The 22,919-nt window shown below is 41.1% G+C and overlaps 1 protein-coding gene across 1 annotated transcript; it reads left to right on the top strand.

Annotated features, from left to right (window-relative positions):
* Positions 1-523: 523 nt before the first annotated feature.
* LOC141013243 (solute carrier family 4 member 11-like) lies at positions 524-22,390 on the top strand. The gene is made up of 20 exons (XM_073486890.1): positions 524-760; positions 6,615-6,665; positions 7,943-8,038; positions 8,373-8,416; positions 8,733-8,952; positions 9,037-9,118; positions 9,317-9,440; positions 10,569-10,778; positions 13,273-13,357; positions 13,540-13,665; positions 13,740-13,853; positions 14,541-14,673; positions 14,979-15,052; positions 16,513-16,780; positions 18,375-18,481; positions 18,809-18,974; positions 19,196-19,369; positions 19,768-19,963; positions 20,329-20,498; positions 21,679-22,390. Exons 1-20 carry the CDS (start codon positions 724-726, stop codon positions 21,743-21,745), a joined length of 2,544 nt encoding a protein of 847 aa, XP_073342991.1. The 5' UTR covers positions 524-723; the 3' UTR covers positions 21,746-22,390.
* The last annotated feature ends 529 nt before the right edge of the window (positions 22,391-22,919 follow it).

Raw genomic sequence — 22,919 nt, 5'->3', positions numbered from 1 at the left:
TACTTTTCACATATTACAGTTTACACATCCTGGAGATTGGGCTGAGATTTTTTCCAGATTTTCTAAAAATGATCCAGAAATCTTTCAGATCAAACACAAAACTGACCAATAGTTGTGTCTAACTCTCCCTCATAGGAACAACTCCCTGAACAAATCGTAACATAGCTGTCCCCAAAATTAACCAACAAACATGAAACATTTTAATTAAAAAAAGGGGAAAGACCACGAGAAAGAAATAGAGGAAAAGTGACTCACTTCAGACCATCTATAATTAAAAGCTACTTAGCTAACCATAAACAAAAAAGCAGCTCTGAAGTAAGGAAGTTAAATAAGTGAGCACGTACTTTACAAAGTGAGCTGCACGGAGAACTTTTCTTTAAAAAGTTTAAAGTAAAATCAGGAGAATAAGAAGCAGAAATCTACCTGTATCATATATTCATAGGCACAAGGACCCAGCAGAAACAAACACCCCTCTCACCCCCAGGCCTCCTCTTCCTGCCCTCCCACTTCCTCCCTCAAACCCATGTGCTGCTAGAGGAGGTGCAGGGAGGTGGTTTCACCTCAGCGTGTGTGTGTGTGTGTGTGTGAGTGAGTGTATGGGTGTGTGTAATGTAAGAGACTGAGAAGAGATCACAAGTGAGTGCAGGGTGTTTGGGAGCAGAGAGAACGATGATGGGTTGACCTCTGGAAAGCGGCTCACCTTTAAAAAAAACCCTGGAGAACATGGAAGCCCAAAAGGTCCTCCATTTTGTGCCATCTGGTAAGTCTTACAGGGGTGGAGTGGGGTGAGAAGGTCTCTCATGGTGCAACCTGAGCCAACTGTGTCAAACACGTGGAGGAAGCCTCTCTCGCTATGTGTGTGTGTGTGTGTGTGTGTGTGTGTGTGTGTGTGTGTTTGTGTGTGTGTGTGCTGATAGCATCAAGAAAACACTGCAAAAAGTTGGCACGGCGTTTACCCTGCAGGCTTTAATCTTTAGTGGTGCCATAATTTCATAACATGAATATTTTCTGTTACCTTCCTGCTTGTTTGAGTGATGTTTATATGTCTTCATATTTTTGATATTACAACCTCAGAATGTGAGTAAGATGTTTTTATTGCCAGGAAGGCCAGAGAGTGAGAAGCAAAGGATGTGGTTCAATATTTACAATATGGCCATAAATGATACATGGAAGGTTTTTTATAGCAGACCTGCAAATAATTTTAAGCATCTGTTTTAAGGCTCTCGTAGTGCCACACTGGGGGGAGTGAAAGTATATTAAATTGATCTAAAAATACGTGCTCGGTCAGACTTTCTGTTTTGGTATTAAACGGGGAAGTCTTGCCACATCATGACACTTGCAAAATACGACATTAACACTGGCTATAAAGATGCGAAAAATGAGTGGATCCAGCCTCTCAGATGTGACGATCAGCTGCTTTTCTTTGTCTTATGTGATAACAAGCCGCGTATGCTTGGTTTTGTGGACAAAACAAATGGTTTTAATGGTGATTTTCATTATTTTATCACATTATAAAGACAAAACGCCAGAAAATTGCTTAAAAAATGCCAAACACGAGTAGATCCAGCTTCTAAAATGTAATGATTTGCTGCTTTTCTTTGTCATATGTGATAACGACTGTATTTGCTTGGTTTTTTGGAAAAAACAAGTGGTATTAGGGGTTTGATTTTTCACTATTAAATGTCATTATAAAGACAAAACAACAAAACATTGCTCAAAAAGCCAAACACGAGTGGATCCAGCTCCTCAGATGTGAAGACATGCTGCTTCTCTTTGTCTTATGTGATAGCAAACTGAATATGCTTAGGTTTTGGGACAAAACAGGTAGTTTTAAAGATATTTTCCACTATTTAATGACAGTAAATAGCAAGAAAAGACAAAATAATTTGCTGAAATTTGCCAAACATGAGTGTTTCCAGCTCCTTAAATGTGAGGATTTGCTGCTTTTCTTTGTCTTATGTGATAGCAAACTGATTGTGTTGTGGTTTTGGATGAAATAAGGTGGTTTGAAGGATGATTTTAAACAATTTTATGACATTTTATAGACCAAACTAAAGAAAACAGCACTACAACACACAGGGCATACATGTTTTTTTCTCTTGAGTGCCATTAATGGGTTAAAAAGTCCTACTTGAGGTTTCTCAGGTCGAGGGATAAGAAGATTATCCAGCTGAAAAATGTCTAATCTGGCAAATTTCAAGTCTTTCTGCTCTTATTTTTCAAATTCTCTGGTTGAAGTTGATGATAATGCGTCAGTCAGAGTTCAGTCGTTACAATTAATCAGATTTAATATACAAGCTGTATCAAACCTCCATTATCTTGAGCTTTACAACCGTGAGGCAGGCTTTATCATCCACATAAAAACCGAATGTTTGTCTATTGATGGCAAAGTGAGAACAAAAAACTTTCCTTCCACTGTGTACCTTGGCTGCTCAACTATAACTGTGTGACTATGATTACTGTTGGTCCAGTGGTCATATTCAGCATCCTGGATAAACAAACACCAGGTCGTCTTTATCCTCGGCCTTTGAGGTGTCGATGTGGAATGAGCTGTAGTTCCTCCTTCCTGTTATTTGCCTTATTTCAATGTATGAATGTGTGCATTGTGACTTACAGAGTACACACCGTTCACAGTACAGCTGCCGCTCGCAAACACCGTCGTCAAACGCACCGCTGATAATGTTGATTAAGCCTTTTATGGTGGAGTTTTAACAGATTTGATAACGTAGCACAGTGTTGTGTTTTACTACAAAGCACAAAATTGAAAAGTAGACATGTCCCCTTCTGTCCTGATGGTTTGACCTTGTAGAGTTCAGTGCAGTTATCAGCTGTGAAGCTCAGTGCACTTGTTTTCAGAGACCCAACAAGGATTCTTGTGTTTCCTTTTGTTGCTCAAGGACATCCTCTGCCCACAGGTAGCAGAGATAAAGAAAAACTGAGTCTGCACACGGCTGTAAGTTTGTCCAGAGAGAGGGAGGACTTACAGACTTCAGATCAGCAGCGTTAACAGAGCGGCGGTGCAGTTTGCAGCGTTTAAGATACAAAATGCTTGAGAGAAAAATAACGGATGGACGAGTGAATGGTGTTAAAAGCCACAAATAACTTGAGATTTACGGCGTCTGACGCTCAGAAACATTAACAGGAAACACTCAGATTTGAAGTCACAGTGAAACGTCAGTCATCGCGTCTTTATCTGAAGTAATGTGACAGATTTCTGCCGTATTGCACTCACACATGGAGGTGGATTAAAGGATAAGTTCACCAAAAAAAAAGTAAAAAAAACCCAAAATTCAGTCATTATCTACTCACCATTCTGATAGAAAGTCTGATGAAGCTTCGAACACCAGCAACCTATTTAATTTAAAATTGTAACCCTTTTAGTAATCTATTTTTTACTAAGTGTAACTGTAATCTAATGACATCTTTTTTCTTTCTCAACTTTGACGGAATACAGTTATTTTTGTATCCTAATTACTTAATCTCATCCTCCAAACATTCACTGGGACTCGAGGATGAACTGATTATGCACTCAAAGGTCATGCTGACCTCACAAAACGGGTTTTTCAGCCATATTTCGAGGATTCATACTCTGATGAGAACATTTCTACTTGGTTAAAATGATGAAGTGGTGACATCTTATATCCATAAGGTCAAAGGTCAACTTCACTATGGCATCATAACATCAGAACGGGAGATTGTGACCATATTTCTTGTTTGGTCGGATGATGAATTAATGACACTAATCTTGGGCATAAGATTAGTAAAGATCGATGTGCTGCTGTGCATCATGCAGAAGACGTGTGTGAAGCATCCATGTTTTTAGAATTTGCATCATTGTAGTCGACCACGAGCCGATCGGTTTCGCTCATATTGATCTTCCGGTGATTGCGGTTGCACCATGTGATGACGCTCTCTATCAGTCCTCTGTCGTCTCTATAGAGCAGGAGATATCAGATATATTTTTTTTAACTTGTCTTTAATGGAACTACATTAAAAATTGACCACAACCTGTTGCGCAAGAGTTCAGAAACAGAGTCAGAAACATTTTAAGTGGTGTCAATTTCAAAGCTGCTGCGGCCGTAGTGAAAAACACCCGACTTACGCTCGTGAGGCTGTTGATGTTTCTGTAAGCATGAGGAAGTGAGCCTGCCTGCCGACAGGAAACCCACAGAAGTGAGCCGTCCTCACCCACAGGCCTGCAGAGAGAATGTAAACACACAACAGTTACATGAAAACACAACAGGTGACTCTCCGGTCTGCCTTTACCCTCACACCGATTCTACTGATATAACTGATGGGAAAAATTCAAACTCTCATGCTGCTGATAAGACCTAATTGAGAGTATTTACAACAAACTTGACCTTTATCTTTATGAGACGAGACTGTAAAGGTCTCAATCAGGCAGAGTAAATCGTCCTCCACAAGCCCGGCTCTGGTGCAAACAGCTCTTTGCATAAGCTGTGCAGCACCCTGCTGTCTGTGCCGACTCCCGTGAAGCGGAGGAGGCCTGGGAATGTTCTTTCTAATCTGCTCTGAGATATATAGCCCTGTTTGGGAGCCCCTGGAGCCACTCCGCCTGGGGCAAGGAAAGGCTCATCTATTCAGCTGCAGCAGCGTCTCACAGACACACGAGCGCCCATACAAACATCAGACACAGCTGGCCTCAGATTTTCGTTGTAACTGAGAGCGAAAGGGTTTCTTTTCAGCTTCTCAGCATGTGTCGTTTTTCATTGTCCTCTTCAACACCCCGATAACTGACATGCACTTTTTTTTATGTCTATAATTTTATATCACATAATGTTTTACGTTACTATGAAGTCTGCGTGCAGTCTTTGATATCCAATTTGAATTCTTCTGTGCAGCTTTAAAGGGTTGACATTTTTCTGCTGGGCAGAAACCTGCTGCTGAACGCACACTGTTTTTGTCACTTGTGAAGTGAGAGCTACTGTTGCACCCGCGGGAGAATCCAGCTGGGTCAAACTGTGTCAGTCAACATGGAGTCCAGTTTCACACAGTTTCATCACCATGTGCTGGTCTTGTGTCAAACATCTACATGAAACCACGCCAGGTGTGCCCAGCGAGAGGATTTTTGGCGCTTTCATTCATGATTTTAATACTTAAGATGCTGAAAATCGAACTCCCTTTATTTTTCAGTTCTCAACTTTCTACGAAGGGACAAACAAAAGATTTTTTTAAATGGTGGCGAATTAGGCCATCTCGTCTCTGCCCACAGAAACCTCTGACCAGAAGTTCTCTTTTTTTAAAAACCTCTGTACCGATTGGAAAGTAGGGTGAAATTTCAGTCCACAAAACATTTCTGGAGCTTCAAAGCAAAAACCGTGTTTTAGCATTCTCCTAAACAACTGAAGTAGACGGGGACAACAGTCTCCAGATCCCAAATTTATTTCAAATAAAGTTATTAACACCCTCGACGTGCAGTCGAGTTCGTGCACCATCTAACCCCGTTTAGCTGAGCAGCTACGGTGAAGATTTGGGCTTTAAAAAAGGGTGTAAATAAAGTCTTTTCAAGTCAATCTGGGATCTCAGGGCTTCAGGAGACTCGGATTACATTAAACGAGCCATTTTATTTTTAGTTTTTTATGTTTAAAACAGGTCCCCGTCTACTTCAGTTGTTCGGGAGAATGCTGGAACGTTTGTTTTGCTGTGAAGCTCCAGAAATGTTTTCTGGATAACAAACTAGAAAACATCCTCCCGCCTGACTGTCCATCGGCATGAAGCTGAGTAGATAATGGCAGAACTTATATAACTTATCATAACTTATCCTTTAGTCCACCTTAAAAAAGTTAACTTCATATTGAGTCTAAAAATATTGGAACCAGCCATCATTAGTCCGAGGTGGTTAAAACCCCCGAGACTGACTCGACCTCAGTGTCGTCAGTGGCGACCGCTGTGCTGGTTTCACATGAAATCAAATGGAAGACAACAAGGGCCGAAAAAAATGGGTTCTGTATTAAATCTGAGAATTAAAGTCGGGTCACATGACTGCATGTTATCAGAAAGAGGTCGCTTGCAGTACTGTAATTACACTGACTGCTGTTTCCCTCAGCTCTGCGGAGCGTTGACATTTTTCAGCTTGTTTTTCAGCCGACGACTTTCCTGTTTTGGTTCACTCTCACTAACAGAAGTCAGCTGTTTTCAACTCTGATAAACATTTTGTTTGCTATGCGCCCCGGCATCAAACAGCTGACTGGTTGAACGCAGTTGAGCATTTAGCAACTTAAGGAGCCTGATATTTCCCTCAGGAGTTGTCTACGACCAAAACAGAGCTCAAAGGAGAGCGAATACTGGACTTCTATTCATCTGGTGGCCAAATGATGAATGATAATGTTGATGTGTAAAAATAGGCAACTTTTTTTGCCAATATAAGGTGATACTGTCAGCGTGGTGTGGCCAAAAATGAATTAATAAAGCTTTAAAATTGTATTTAGTATTCTGCGATCACAACTGTTTGTATTTCATATGACTCTCACATTTCCATAATGTGGCTGAAGATTAAAGGCCAAAACAAATAATGAGAGCTTTTAATATAAAATACTTAATAATAAAAATTAACATAAAGTTGTTGTAAATATTATTTGTCTTTCCTCCTACAGACGCTCCAGCCACCGGGAGGTCCAAGAATGGATATGTTTTCCAAGAGATGGGTGCGTAGCTGCATAATACATATAATATTGACTTTTATTGCTTTTCTCTGCACGGGTCACGCTTTCATACGATCTGCTATGCGAGCACAAACATTATTAGTCAGATTTTTAGCTTCAGGACACGAGGGAGAGTACAGCAGTTTCTTACATGTAAATGTATTGCAACAGTTATTTATGCTAATGCCGACGCTTCTCGCTGCTCACTGATGACCCATTTAACATGCTGGTGAGCACAGCCAGTCCCTTCTCCAGTGTGTTGTGAGGTTAATTAATGGGTAAATAACGAGGCAGATGATCTCTGAGTCGATGATGGGAAGAGGGAATAATCATAGCTCAAAGCTGTGCTCATGAAGGGTTAAGGTTAATTCTCTAATTCTCTGCCTGTTTCTTCCTCCCCTCATAAAACTCGCAATCGAGATGCCATATTTATCTTCTATACAATTAAGGAATTTACGAGGGGCTGCTATTGTTATATTGCTGCATGTCTGGTTTAAGGGGGAGTTTTTATTGGGTCTCTCTTTCTCCCTCTTGCTGTGTGCTTGTCAACAGATGGCAGAGAGGTGGGAGGCAAAAATAAATTGTCCCTTACTGGAGACACCGTTAATGCGGCTGGAATAACCTTGATACAAAGAATAATTGTATCTCTCTGTTTGGTTGACCTTTATTATTACTGCTTGCTGTCTGTGATTCACTCGATTGTTAAGTGAATTTTTGACAAAGCGCTGCAGCAAAACTCAGCTAAAATTGGTTGATCCTCAATCGTTGATCCTCAATCGCCAGAAAAAACAGTTTGCACTTTACATTTCTGCAAACGTCGGATATGTTGAAGCTTTGCATTTGACACTTTGGAAGTTTATGGTTCTTCATGATGCAAATTTACATTCCTTTATGTTCGGTTTTCATTTTTATTATCATGACAACGCTGTGCTTATTGCCGGGTTAGGTTGAGGCACAGAACCCTCTCGGTGAGGGTTAGAGAAATATCACTGTGGCATTAAAGGAGCAGTATGGAAACAAATGATCAGAAGAGAAACAAACTAAATAAACAAGCTTTCTTTGTTTTCATGAATAAACTGAATAAACAAACTGACCTTAAAGGACAACACAATTTCATACTGTTTAACTTTTGTTTATATTTGGCGGACCCTGCCACCTTTCCAGCTTCAGTGTCCTGGGACCTTATTTTACAGCTTGTTTATTCAGTTGTGGAAAAAATAAATATTTCTGAGTTTGTATTTCTTCTTAGCGGCTGAAACCATTTGTGTTTTTATCCACAGAGCTGCAGGATGGAGAACAGGAGGATTGTGGGCAAGGTTCACCGGTCGCACACAAGGAGCACATCTACGACAGTCAGATCCAGATCGGTGTTTCAGGTGTGTGTCTGTGTGTGTTTATAGAATACATGAGAGAGAGCAGATGCTCTTTGCAGTGTTGTGCTTTCACTTTGTATCCGCCTCTTGTGATTTTTATTGTCCGAGAATATTTTGCAACCTCTGCAATTAGGAAATCATGTGTGCCAACTCTGCTTCCTCGAGTCATAACAAGTGAGAGAGAATTCACGGACATGAATTGGCAGCGAGCGCTCCATTAACTATTAATACTGGACAGAATCAATTCTAAACTTTAGAAGTGTAAAAGCACAGTTTGCAGTGGGGATCGGAGACTGTGCGTATTAAATATGAATTTCCATCTGTGTTGTATTTACAGATCCTGACTGCCCCGGGTTTGGACTGTTAAACACAACAAGAAAAGTAAGAACTGTCTTTCATCCTCTTTGTGTTGTGTCAGGATAACTACACAAAAACAGCATTTTATGGATTCTGTTGCATTTTTCCTCCTGAACCCCCCCGCCCCCAGAAAATATTATTTTTCCAGCAGCTCAAATCCCTAAATTTCTACCCAGCTCACACTTAATAACAAAAAAATAAATCTGAAAGCATCAACAGTGTGCAGAGAAGACATGTGAGGATTAACTTGCTGCTGGGGAGAAAACAAAAATCAGAAAACTAACCTTTAAGATCGTATTTGCACTATAATATTATTCCTATTGTTCTTGGCTCGCACTAGTATGTGAAGCCGATGAACTTCCAGGAGGAAGTGCGTGCCCACAGAGACCTGGATGGCTTCCTGGCCCAGGCGAGCATCCTCTTGGATGAGAAAGCTGCCACTCTGGACGAGGTCCTGAGGCGAATGTTAACTCATGTGGTGGAGGGCGGCCACGGGAGTTGCGATGCAGACGAGGTCATGAACTCGCTGTTCACGGACGCGGGAGGGAAAGAGTTTAATGGTGAGGAAAAAAAAGACATTAGCACTTTGAGATGAAGTGTTTGGTTCAGAGGTGTTAACATTAAAGCTTGTTTGGCTCCCACAGTTCACCTTTTGTCAGAGACCATCCAGGGCGTGACCGCCACTTCCACTGGCATTCGTTACCAGCAGTCCTGGCTTTGTATTCTGTGAGTTCATCCACATTAATACGTCTCTGAAAAGCCTGCAGCTCAGTAAATGTTGTGTAAATCTCACAAAACCATGCAAAAAATCTTTTTCATGGGAAAAATAATTTTGTTTTGGCTTCACCTGCCAACACAGAACACCGCACAATCAATCATTTATACAACAGCGATTCAAAATAAATTATTTTTCTATCAATCCAGCTCCAATGTGAGGAGCCTGCAGAGACGCCATGTGTGCATCGCCCGCCTGGAGAGGCCGCAGAACTGGGGAGTCAACTGCTGCGAGGCTCGATACGTCATCCTCATCCTGGCCCCTCCGAGAACCGTAAGGTTCTCAGTTCTTCTTTTTAAAGTAGTGTTTGTTGAGCAACCTGGTGTTGAGCTGCACGATTAGCTGATCAACAGCAAATTAATCGGCAACCACTTGCAGTTGTAATTGCTTTTAGACTGTTAAATGTGAATATTTGCTGGTTTTCATAAATAAAATAAGAGTAAAATGATAATCGGGCACATTGGGCTCTGTGTAAAGGCATTTTTCAGTATTTTAGTAGTAGAATAGGATGACTAATCATGATTAAAATAAACATTATTTAATGTTTTCATATCAGCTTCTAATTCTTTCTGTCACACATAATGTATTGGTCTACTTCACAGGGACAGGACACGTTAAGAAACATTGCTGTTAATATGCCAGAGTTAACCAAGAGACTCTCCAATCCCTCGACAAAGTAAACCTGAACAAGAGTTTAAGGATTAAAATACAAAGTTATTTTCATCATTTAAAAGCATCGGTCAGGAGTGTGCTTGATTCACAACAGTGTTGGGGTGGGTGGTGCAGGTTTCCCAGCAGAACATTTCAGTGTAACGAGATGATCGATGTTATTCACACCGCCTGTCAGTGGTTTTAATGTTTTGGCCGAACGCTGTACATAAAAAACGAAAACACCATAAAATGGCTCCACACTGCTCGTCCGACCATAATCCAAGTTTCCGGAAGCTCCGAGACCCCAAATGGATTTAAACCTGTTGTTATTTACACTCTCTATGCAGTCGAGCTCGCAGTCCATAAAACTTTTCTGGGGCTTCACAGCAGAAAACAGTGTTGGAGCACAGCTGGGGATTTATTTTAAAATGAGAAAAAAAAAACTCAGACAAACATAAAATGGCTTCATACAGCTCATTCAGTCACCAGAAGCTCCGAGATCCCAAACTGATTTGAAGAGACAATATTTACAGCTTATTTAAAGCAGAAATCTTAACTGCAGCTGCTAAGCTTAAAGCATTAGTGAAACTTTACCCGACTCTCTACGACAAAATTTATATTTTCGGTTGAACATATCCTTTAAAGTTGAGTTTTAAAAAAAAACCCAGTGCCAGCATTTCCTGCCCTTAAAAATACTTTGTCATTGAAAGATTACATCTAAAGTTTGAACCCTCTCTTCATCTCTTTCAGAAAAGCACCAAGACGGCCACTGAACTCGCTAGAACCTTTGCCACGATGTTCTCCGACATTTCCTTCAGGCAGAAACTTCTGGAGGCGAAGAGCGAGGACGAGTTCAAACAGGAGCTGGTCTGCCAGCGTCAGCAGCTCTGCATCGTCAGCGAGAAGCAGGTCGAAGAGGAGGTGGATGACTCAGATCCACGTAAAGGGAAAGCACTTCAGGTGTGAGAGCGCAGCGACATGTTGGCTCTGTGCTGTCATCAGTGCAGACGGTATAAGAAGTATCCATTTGACTGACGTGAGGTAGAGATGTTGTATAACTTCAGAAAAATGGTGCAGCCCCAGAGCACGAAGCTTAAAAAGTAAATATATAACGAAATAGCAAACACAACAAACTAACATTTGCATTCTCCACTGGCTCTCCACATGTGGAGACCACCCTCGTGTTTTCCCGCTCCGTCCAGGCGTATAAAGACGTGATGCAGTAAAGAAAAGTAGTCGAGCCAGATTATCTGATTATCCTGTTTCCACACTCTATCGGCCAGGCCTGAGGAATGAGAAGCAGCTGGGCAACAGACTGAAAACGCTGCCAGGTCTGCCATGGATCTGGCAGCAGAATGTGCGCAGCTCTGTGTAATGATAAAGTACTTCATTATGTCCAGTGTTTAAATTAAGAGGAAATGTGTGTGCACAGCAGGAGGTAGGACATGAGGGAACACCCAAATGTTGCCTAGAGAGAAAGCAAGTATTTGTGTTGTAAAAGGCCGAAAGTTAACAGCAGGTTGTGGCTGCACCTGATGTCCTGAACGCTTTCAAAACATCATTTAAATGCAGGTTTGTTCCTGCCAAAACAGCCTTTTAACCTATTCTGCAATTACAAAACTGTAAAATACAAAAAAGCAACAAATAATGGACACTCAGGTATGCCAGTATCTTTGATTTTATACTGGAAGAACGGCTCCGCTCCTTCTCAGGCGTCTCTGCACTGAATCTTCTTAAGTACAATCATTTAAGTCAATCTAGTTTTTTTATACAGCGCAGAATCAAAACAAAAGCGATCTCATGACATGACAGCGCAGGTCTTAGCATCTCGATTTAATTTACAGGGACCTAACATTCTCTCATGAGCAACATGTCCAAAAAACCAATTATCCATCCTGCCGCAAATGTATGAAAATAATGTGTTTTTTTCTGCTAATGAAATATTTTACCGTCTTCTCTTACTCACAAAAGTCACAATATGCTGTTCTAGCTCTTCTCAGCTTAACATCATTATTCTCCAGCATTGCGTCCTCCATGGACTCACTTGTAAAAAATCAGTGTGAACAGGCACTCAAAGGAATGTTAATGTATGTAATGAAAGATTAAAATACAGCAGTACTTATGATCTACCATCCAAAATACTGCGCTCAAACACAAGAAATTGCAACACAAACATGTTACTATGACTGTTAACAGAAGATGACTTACGGATGACGCCGTTCATGCAGACTTTAATGCAAGGATTAAAGGTCCAGTGTGAAGGATTGAGTGGCGTCAAGCGGTGATGTTTCAGATTGCAGTCAGCTCGCAGCGCCTCTCCTCTGCCGGAGGAGAAACTAGGGTGGCCGCTGAAACGCAAAAAATGCAATACACGCAAAACACTCTCTGTCAAGCCAGTTTTTGGTTTGTCCATTCTAAGCTGCTGTAGAAAAAATGGGCTAAAACTAATGAAATGTCAGACTGTGAAAATACGTCATTATAAAGACCACACAGCCAACAGTTGCTTCAGTGACGTCGTCTCATTGAACGCTCGCCAAAACTCGTCACTTAAACCTCGTAGAGCTGCTCCTGCATATCACAACTGCTGAACTCTCCTTTGACATAACTTCAGTCGTCAATACCAACTGATTTATTGTGATTTTCATCTTTTCTAGTACCTTTCCTGTGCCGGGTTGGCGGCCATGAGTGGTTTCACACAAAACGAAGATGATATTTTACTTTATTCACGACAAATTGTGTGCAAAGTTTTTCCGAAATAAGGTCCCATGGCGCCCACCAGAAGGGGGCGTGACTTCGGCGCTCTATGAAGGAACTTCCTGATCACAGCTTCCTGTTATTCTGCATATTTATAGTTAGCTCACTTCCTCTTCAGTGCAGCTGTTTACCATCACCTCTAGGTGGCACTGAAGGAGATACAAAAGAAACCAACGCACCGACTCCACAACACACAGTGAAAGTAGTCTTTTGACATGAAGTTGTGGTCAGGCCATCATCAGCACTGGTGGGGAAGGTAAAAAAAACAAAAAAACGCAGGGTCACCCAGCACAAACGACTGATGTAGTTCACAAAATATATTGCAGCTTTGACTGAGACGTGAAAAAACCAGAATGTGCAGCAGTCTTTTTGTTATTCACCTCTTTGTGTACAGATAACTTTCAGAGCACACGCCAACTGCACACATCTGATCCAATATGGTTACCCTGATTAAAATCGTGTACAGTGCAAGCTGTTACCTGGTCTGTTGTGATATTGGTTTAATGATCACAGGTGGAACAAAAAGTCTCGCAATCACCTTGTTTTTCCATCAGTTTCCTAAATAGATGTGATACAGAGAAAAGATGAAGCCTTTAATCTGATGGTCCTATTCTCGTAACACTAGAGTGACAGCATGTGGCTAAGTATTATCCTGAAGTGTCCACTGGCCACGACTGACTTCTGTCTTTTTTCTTCTCAGTGCATAGATTTCCTGAAAGCCGGTAAAGGTGTTTACGATGACCTCCGCCGCAGACTCCCCCTCTACCCCTCAGACTTCACAGACGGTATTAATACTTTTTCTTGTAACACTGCTTCCTAAAGAGGGCACGCATCTATTTAGCTGATTTGTTACTGCCACAAAAATCCCAAAATGTCTTCTTTAAAAATCTTGCTCTTTGAAGATTTTCGGCTGCTTTGACTCGTCTGGTTGTCAGATCTTTAATAAGTCTTTAAATAATCCATCAAGGTATAACCGGGAAGGACCGCTGCCTGCTGAAGTACACTACCACAGCTATTTTCCTCTACATTGCCATTCTGCTGCCTGCCATTGCCTTTGGATCACTGAATGATGAAAGCACAAGAGGAGAGATAGGTGAGAACTGAATAAACTGATGTTTACTGTCTTTGGTTCGCAGCATTCTTTAATATCCGTTTGTTTGTCGGCAGATGTTCAGAAGACCATCGTCGGCCAGAGCATCGGAGGAGTCATATATAGTTTGTTTGCCGGCTCGCCACTCGTCATCCCGCTGACCACCGCGCCGCTGGCCATCTTCATCAGCGGTCTGTAGTGTGTCCTACTATTCAAACATGAAGAGAGAAGCCACATGTCTAAATAGATTTTTATTTATACTTAATTAGATAACTATGTCTTAGTTTGAAAGGTGTCAATTTGCTGAACTTCCAAACACAGTTGGTGCAGGATTCAGAGATAACTATTATAGCTGAGGTTTATAAGTTGTGCCTCGACTTATATAGATAAGTAAATATTAACACAAGGGTCCGTAATCTGAACCAAGACGTCAAACTTCCATTTCCAACTGCAGCAACCCAATCACCAGAATAAATGTTAGCTAAGTATGTTTATATTGTGCAATATAGCTTAATAAAACATAAATATGTAACCTACAGGATAGAAATATAGAGCTAAATTACATCTCGAACACTCATAAATTCTGCAACAGAATTCAATTACATGTAACGAGTTAAATGTTACTTGCAGTCTCGTAAAAAGTACCCAAAAGTCATACCTGAGTAAAAGTAAAGAAAGAGGTGCTAAAGTAATACTTTGGTAAAAGTCACCCATACAAATAGTACTTGAGTAAATGTACTTTCTCACATTCCATCACTGGCTACATGTAACTAGTTACTCTAGGTTGGTAAAAGTGTTATTAATTAGGCTGCAATGCAGTCAAATGTACGTGTGTGTTTGTGCCTGTGTGTGTTTCCTTACTTCTTCACGGTTTACAGTCATCAGGGGCATCTGTGACGACTACGACCTCGACTTCGACGCTTTCTACGCCTGCATCGGTTTGTGGAACAGCCTGTTCCTCATCCTCGGAGGCTTATTCAACGTCAGCCTGCTGATGAAACTCTTCAAACGGTGAATACACGCCGACGCTCGCAGCAAACATTTGTTACTATGACAGATCACAGACAGAAGCCCCATACTTGTAATATATGTAACCAAGCGTGTGGCCATGAGGTCACTGATAAGAGAAGACGCATCTGTTATGACTTCCTGTTTTCAGCCATAATTACTGTTTTTGTTTAATGTACGCTCTCGCTATCTGGGCCATCACTTAGCCTTGAATGGACTGTTGTGTCTGTGCCTGAATAAAAAACAGCACTTTAATAAAACATGAATGATAACGCCAAAGCTTTTTTTTATTCCCACTATCTCCCCAGCTCAACAGAAGAAGTCATTGCATTGTTCATCTCTATAGCGTTTGTCGGGGATGCGGTGAAAGGCACCATCAAAAGTAAGTCGAGCCAAGGTCAGACTGCATTTAACAAGTTTTGAATGCCTCCCCGGCAGAGCTATCCGTCTGCACTGCGGGGGAATATCTAAAACGTCCTGCCCATCGTTTGTTATAGGTAATGTAGCCCATCAAATATACATATCCATCACGGCGTCTTGAGGGGAAAAGCGAGCATGAAATCAAACAGGGCCCCCCGTGTGCCAGGGAAAAACAGACAACCCTATAATGTGAATATAATGGAGTCTTTCACATTGCTTCAGTTATGTCTTTCTCACAAGGGTTTTGTCACAAGACGGCAAATAAATAGACGAGCATATGGTGGTTTCTTTAGAGCTCTTCTGCTTTCCTCTTTAAGCCTCAGGTGCTGCAGATTCCCGCTTAACTAGAACAAACTGAGAAGAGTTTGGATGCAGCACACTGCTTGAATGTCCTTGAATACCTGGAAATAGCTAATTATACAGAGACGATGGTACAATACGTGTGAAAAGGACATAAAGTATGTTTTGTCTGATATTCTCTGCCTCAGCTTTCCATAGTTTTATTTGGATGAGATGCAGAATTGGCCTTGGGCTTTTCTAGGACTTAACAAATATACTAAATGTGTCAGATTCTAACAGCAAGAAGAAATGAAATCATGTTGAGTCTTTTAGTTTGTATGAAGCATAGTGCTGTTCCCCCCAAAACACAAAAATTGCAGTTTCTTATCATAAATATTCAAAGGAGACCTGATGCTACCTTTTCGTTTTCTTCCTTCCTCTAGTGTTTTATAAACTGTATGTCCTTCTGCACGTAAAAGGTCAAAGTCCGAATTTATGCATAGTGGCTCTGTTGTTGTTAGTGGTGCTGGCTCAGGCGTGTTTGAGCTAACCAATCGGAGGAGACTTGGTATTCAGGGCGGGCATTAAAGCATGTAAACCTGTTCTAGCAGGAACATAAAATATAATTATGAACCTGAAAATGAGCATTAAAGCACCCTATTTGATTGTTGTAATAACAACATATCACTGCCTGTTGGATCAGGTTGTACCACCCTACGTCCTGCAACCCTGCAGACTGACTGCACCAGTCACTCTGGCTGATGTCGGCTAGCATCTCTTTATCTTGTTGTTTCTTGTACTTAACAAAACGCAAACACTTCATGTTGTACTGAGGTACATTTCCTTCTAACGAGGTTAGCTGGTTCTGTCAAGTGATGAGAAAGTTAGAAAGTTGTAGTAACGAGAAAAGTTTCTGTAAAAAACAGAATCAATTTGCATCTAGTAATCATGACAAAATATGTCACAACCTAAACAATATCTTATAAAAAAGAAACCATGGTGGCAGCAATAACCTGCTGAAAACAAAACAATTGATAGGATCTTATAAAGAAAAGACAGGTCTCTTGTTATAACCAGAAGCAGAGCAATTATCGATTGTCCCAACATTTATACCTTCTTTCTTCTTCCACCCACACCTCCTAGTTTTTCAGCACTACTACCACCCGCCCACACTTGCGACCACGAACAGCACGGCGGTGCTTCTGCAGATTAATGAGATTCTCGAGAAGGCGAATAACCAGACGGGAACCGCGCCTGGGAATCATAATGGGACTGTGTCACCGACTGAACAAGCGTTAATCTTCCTGCCTGAGTCTCTGGTGTTGTGTACGAGAGAAAGGCCCGTCCTCTGTCTGCTGCTCATGTTGGGGACTCTGTGGCTGGGTTATGCCCTCTACCTCATCAAGAGGAGGTATGTTCACTTACTGGACCGTTAAAATTTGCAGCCTACATTATCACAATTCAAGTGAATGTCCTTTTTATTAATGTTATCAGTGATCTGTGCAGACAATCATTATTCACAGAACTTTATTTAAATTGTAGTGGGGACACTAAAGTTACCAAAGATAATAAAAAGTCAATCGTAAGTTTGAGGAAAAGGACGATGTTCAATAAAAAGAGAATAAAACTGCATGTTTTAGATGATTTATCCAATCATAACGCTACTCTGGGAAACAAAATATAGAAAGCTAAGTTTTAAAAGCACTCAGCATGATGAATTTATATTTTTGGAGCAATTCTGGTATTGTTGGACAAAAGATTTGAGTAAATGTAAATGTAAGTACAATATTTCCATTTTTAAATGTAGTGTTGGCAGCGGTGGAATGTACATTTACTCAAGTACTGTACTTAACTACAATCTTCAGTTGAGTACTTTGATTTTCAACAACTTTATACTACATTTAAGGAGGGGTTTTGTACTTTTTACTGCACTACACTTATCTGACAGCTGCAGCTACGTTGCAGCGTAAGATTTTAAAAAGCATCTAAATATGAAAAATAAAACGGTCTCATAAGATCTTTGCCTCTGATACTCTCAGCACTGTCTGTAGCAGAATATGCAACTGGAAGTGTTTTCACAGTAAAGTTGCTTGAAAGCTGTTAAAAACACATACGTTCAATGCTTTTGTTGTGAAATTATACAATTATCTGTCAAATAGATTTATGTAAAAATACAGAAACATTACTGCTTTTACTGTTGATTGTCACTATGATCTTTTCTAATTGTATAAATGTAATTACAGCATTTAACTGTTTCATCCACTAAAAGAAAATACTTAGATTTTTCACGTTATTTTACGTTAGACACGTTAATTCAGTGTTTATTTTGTAATTTGATTGATATTTTTGTATATTTCAAGAATACAGGAAAACTTTTTTCACTATTATAGTTATACAGTGAATTAAACAACCCAGCAGTGTATAAAATGTGTAGAAGCAGCTCCACTTTAACTGGCTTCAACATTAAATACTGCTCACATGTTGCTTTAATAATATTCCAACAGAATAATAACACTACATGTGCTGAACATCGTTTTTTATAATAGTTTTGCTCCTTTTACTTGAATAATTCCACCACTTGGTCTGATAGAAATGCACGAGTACTTCACACCTGTACTTATGTTTAGTACTTGAGTAAATGTAATAAGTGACTTTCCACCACTGCCTGGCTTACTGCATACAGCTTCACATCACTTTACATCAAGAAAATGCACATCCCAGGAGTCAGGCAGAAGGTTACAAATCATCAGCAGTGATTTCCGCCCTTCAGGTATAATAATGTAATACATGAGGCAGATAAATGTAACTCTGCCGTCATGTATTTTCCACATCTGACTCCTGGGATGTCATTGTTCTTTCCCCCCTCAGCGGCAAACTTTCAGTGCCTGACATTATTTTCCGGGATCAGGCAGTAACTACTGTAAATACGCTCGTAAAACCTGTTGAATTATTACATCAGAGTTGCACAATGTGGAAATTCGTGTCGCTTCTTCTCTCCCCCGCAGCCCGTATCTGAATGCCAAAATCAGAGAAGTGGTGTCTGACTGTGCTCTGCCGATCTCTGTGGTGATATTCTCCTTCATTGGCTCCTACCTTTTCATTGACATACAGCGTGAGTACGGATCTCTCAAATAAAAGAAGTGATAGAAGAGTACCTTTGAGACTTAAAGTCACAACCTTGGCACAGAACATTTTTCACTGTTCATAAATCACCTGTCAGAGAGGAAGGGAAGGAAAACATTGGCCCAGTGAGCCTTTAACTCAGTGTGGGTCCTGAATCAAGACAAAGGTTGAATGTTGCACATGAAACAAAGGTCACTATCAGGCATTTCTTTTATTATAATGATGTAATGTTCACCTCATACTTATGATAAAACTCTGTTTGTGGTGTTTTTTATATTTAATTGGTTGTTTTTCTGTAAATCTTGTGCTTTGTTAGTTCCTCAATTCAGCGTCCACGATGGCCCAATCTTCAACTTCCCTCCGTTCGACAAGCTGTCGAGAATGAACACGCTGAGCGCATTCGGGCTGGGTTTCCTCCTCGCGTTGCTCATCTTTATCGACCAGAACATCGTCATCTCGCTCACACATGTACCAGAACACAAGTAAGACCAAACATAGACAAATCCCTCATATAGATCGTCATGTTTCTTTCTTTTTTTATCCAGAAACACCTCCACTAGCAGCTCATGAAAAAAAAAGTACTGCTGCAGTCTTTCATTGAACAAACCACTCAAAACTGGTGTGTGTGTGTGTGTGTGTGTGTGTGTGTGTGTGTGTGTGTGTGTGTGTGTGTGTGTGTGTGTGTGTGTGACGTCTGTACCAGGTTGCTAAAAGGCACGGCGTTCCACTGGGACTTAATGCTGACTGGCTTCATCAACATCCTCATGTCCTGTCTGGGGCTGCCATGGATGCACGCCGCCTTCCCACACTCCTCCCTGCACGCCCGTCAGCTGGCCAAAGTGGAACAGCACGTAGAGAACGGACACCTCTACACGACGTGAGTGAAGTTAAAGCGAGGAGAAAAACACAAGCTTTGAAAGACATTCGGGTCGTGGCTGACTGACAACACCAGCTCGTCTGAACTCTTTCCCTTCGGAGGCTCTTTGACAGCGGTGTCAGTTCAAAGATGTAGAAAGAAAAACATTTTATTTGCGATGTTTTTGTTGTATAGCTTTACAGATCGGGCTTGAGCTTGGACACGGCAGCTACCTCAGCTAAAGATCCACTTACTGTCATGTGGTTCTGGGGCTTTCGATCGTACTCCACGGTCTTCATTAGCAGATAGAGTTTGCTCCGGTGTCATGAAACAGTAGATGTTCAGACTTTCAATCTTGGACTTTCTGCTTAACTTATTAGGAAACTTAAAATGCTTTTCTCTGCCTTTGTGTCAAACAGTATCGTCAGTGTGAAGGAGACGCGCCTGACCTCGCTGGTGGCCAACATCCTGATCGGTCTGTCTGCGTTCATGCTGCCCATTCCTCTGCAGTGGATCCCCAAGCCCGTCCTCTACGGCCTCTTCCTCTACATCGCAGCCACTTCACTTGATGGAAACCAGATGGTGGACCGCATGGCCCTGCTGCTTAAAGAACAGGTGAGCGGGAGGAGGGGTGCTGTGGATTGACTGGTCGATCTGTTTGCCTGTTTGTATCTCTTTGTCTTTCCTGTTTATCCTTTACAACAAATAACGTAGAAGCCACAAAATCTGGTATAATGACATTAAAAATGTCTTATTATAACATGAGAAAGATCTGGTGTGTATTAAAACATGGAGGCAGCAAAACCCCTGCTGAACAAATGGCAAAATGAACATGCACACAGGGGAAACTGGCTTCCTTTCTCCCACTGAATTTGTAATTTATGCAGCTACGATCAAACACTGTCTTTTGAAATGTAATTAGCAAAACAGAACATGTCACTGAAAACAGCCTTTTAACCCTGTCCTACCTCTCTGTCTAGACCTCCTACCCTCCCACCCACTACATTCGCCGTGTCCCTCAGAGGAAGGTCCACTACTTCACAGCGCTGCAGATGATCCAGCTGATCATCCTGTGTGCGTTCGGGATGTATCCTCTGCCCTACATGAAGATGGTCTTCCCTCTTCTGATGATCCTGCTGGTCCCTGTCAGGTAAGACGACCCGGCCAACAGGGGGCGGAGTGGGAACATTTGGAATGAACTCAGCACTACAATGTCTGCATAGAAGTGACACCAGTCGATGGTTTCTAACTGAGTGAAACGACCCAGAATATCTTAGTGGCGGCCATGAGAAGAGCTGGTTTAAATGCAAAAGAAAAGTGGTTCCTTTCTTCTCGCCTTTAGCACAGGATACACTGGACCATCCTTTATGAGAGGATGGATTTAAAGCCGACCCACAAGTCCTTGGAGCCTTTGTGTAATGCTGCATTCCAGACAACTCAGAACTTGAACATTTCTAACCGCCTTTGAGAAAAGAACAATGAACATCGCTCAAAGCTGGAATTCCTACCTGTAAACTCTTGTCTGATGTGACGCAGCAATGGCAGCACACACTGCGAAGGAGGTAGGATGTATTTATAGACTACAGTGTTTGTATTAGGCTAACCTTGTACAAATACCGTAGTCTACAAACACATCCGACCCCCTCCCCCACTGTTGTGTGACTGCTCCCTTTTTGGACTATTCGACCACAGCCCAAAACTCACGATGAGCTGTTGATTTGCAACGGATTTTTAACATTAGGGCCGTCAAGGTTCTCCAAATCCACGATTCGATTTTCAAATTTAAGGTCACGATTCATTTAAATGCATTGATTGTTTTTCTGGCACTGATGTAGCCTGTTGTTAGGTTATTGCATCTGGATTTGTAACCATCGACAGATCGCTGGTTTTATGCCCTGATAATCGTCATTTACTTTTTTCCATTCTTGAAAAGATAGAATAGAAATAGATATCTTCAAAAGATAGAGGGATCATGTTTTACATTAACAGACTTTATGCTCTCGTGGCTTTTTGCAGGTATCGCTGAAACCACCTCTGAATTTGATGATTTAAATTGAAAGCGCATTTCGATTGATTTTAAATCAAAATCGTGACACAGCTGCTGGTCACACTTGAAACCGTAGATCAGGTTTATGTGGCTTTAAAGGAGCTTTCTAAAGACCCTGCTGATAAACACAAAGCTTTTCAGACTGGAGGTGTGGAGTTTGAAAGACTTTTTGTATTGCGATTGTTTACTAATCGTCAGAATTGATGTCTCACCTTGTTGTCTGAAGGAATATCTCCATGTAACTGAGCAGTCTCATCTGGTGTCTCTCTATATTTTCTCCCAGGACAAGCCTGCTTCCCAGAGTAATCGATGCCAAGTATCTGGATATCATGGACGCCCAGCACATGTAGAACAACAGAGCGACTTTAGGAAAACATTCATGTTCTTCAGCTGGAAGGGAAACAGACTCAGAATACTAAATGAAATGCATTTGGGCTGCAAGACTTCAATGTGAGCGCTCTGCTGGTGACTTGAACACCCATTTACACCCCTTATTTGCTTTATCAATGTTCACCACACATTTACTATCATGTAGCTGTCTTTAATATGTGTTTGATGATATAACCATGAAGGAGCCTCTTCTGTTTTACTGCCTTTTTTCACACACATACACAGCCACATCTGTCTTGAGCTGTTGGAGACATTTGTTTGTGATATTTAAAAGAAAATGTTAATCATTTCATTTAATTGAGGCATCATGTTGCTTAATATAGAGCCACCTAGTCTGTATCTGTGAGGCTTTAGTGTGTTGTGGATGAGGGGTGAGGCGATTTCAGTGTTTTACAACCATGAAAAATCCTTTTAACTGAGCGAGGAGGAATTTCTCATAGCTGAAAACAAGCAGAGGGAAATGTCACAAGATGTTCAAGTTGTTAAGAAGTGAAAAAATGCTATTTTTGTCACAATAATGTTGTTAGTTTTAAAGGTAATTGGCTCTGTGCATTGCAATGTTGGTATTAAATCAAACTGTTACACAATTAAAGCCCTTTAAAGGATCTGAGTGAACATCTTTCATTATGCTGAACCTCTGCCATTTTAACTCCCAAGGCAAAATACTTAACATGCAGCACCAGGCACTGACACTGTAGGTAACAGCACCTGCTCAAACAGCATCACACGCAGCATCAGCACTATGCCATCCTTTATTGAGCCGAGGGGGCTGACAGTTGAGTGTTACATTTGTCCAACAGATGGCAGTAGAAGCTCATCTTCAGGGTGTTATGAGCTCAGGCTCACCAGTAAAATATGAGTCAGATTCATGTCATCCAGTGAAAGAAACTGGGAATAAATAATAATGAAGTTATGGTTGGACAGGTGTAAACCATAAACAGTTTCAATGATTTGTCATAGATTTTATTCATCTTTTTCTTCCTTTAAAGCCACTTTTGCAAGCCAAAGAACCACCTGACCCTCAAATATTAAACATATTTCACCACCTTTGTTGTGCGTAGAAAGGTCGTTCCACCATTAATCCATCAACTGCTTCATCAAGGCTATTTTCCTGGCTCGTACTAACCGTCTGCC

This window comes from Pagrus major, chromosome 18, assembly GCF_040436345.1.
Source record: "Pagrus major chromosome 18, Pma_NU_1.0".
NCBI lineage: Eukaryota > Metazoa > Chordata > Actinopteri > Spariformes > Sparidae > Pagrus > Pagrus major.
Note: the sequence above shows the minus strand (reverse complement) of the source record. Positions and strands in the feature narration are given on the sequence as shown.

Bases quoted from the DNA above. Each gene is read 5' to 3' on its own strand.
- LOC141013243 (XM_073486890.1), top strand. From the start codon at position 724: ATGGAAGCCCAAAAGGTCCTCCATTTTGTGCCATCTG. The intron at 19,964-20,328 runs GTGAGCGGGAGG...CTCTCTGTCTAG, and splicing joins CCCTGCTGCTTAAAGAACAG to ACCTCCTACCCTCCCACCCA. The intron at 20,499-21,678 runs GTAAGACGACCC...ATTTTCTCCCAG, and splicing joins ATCCTGCTGGTCCCTGTCAG to GACAAGCCTGCTTCCCAGAG.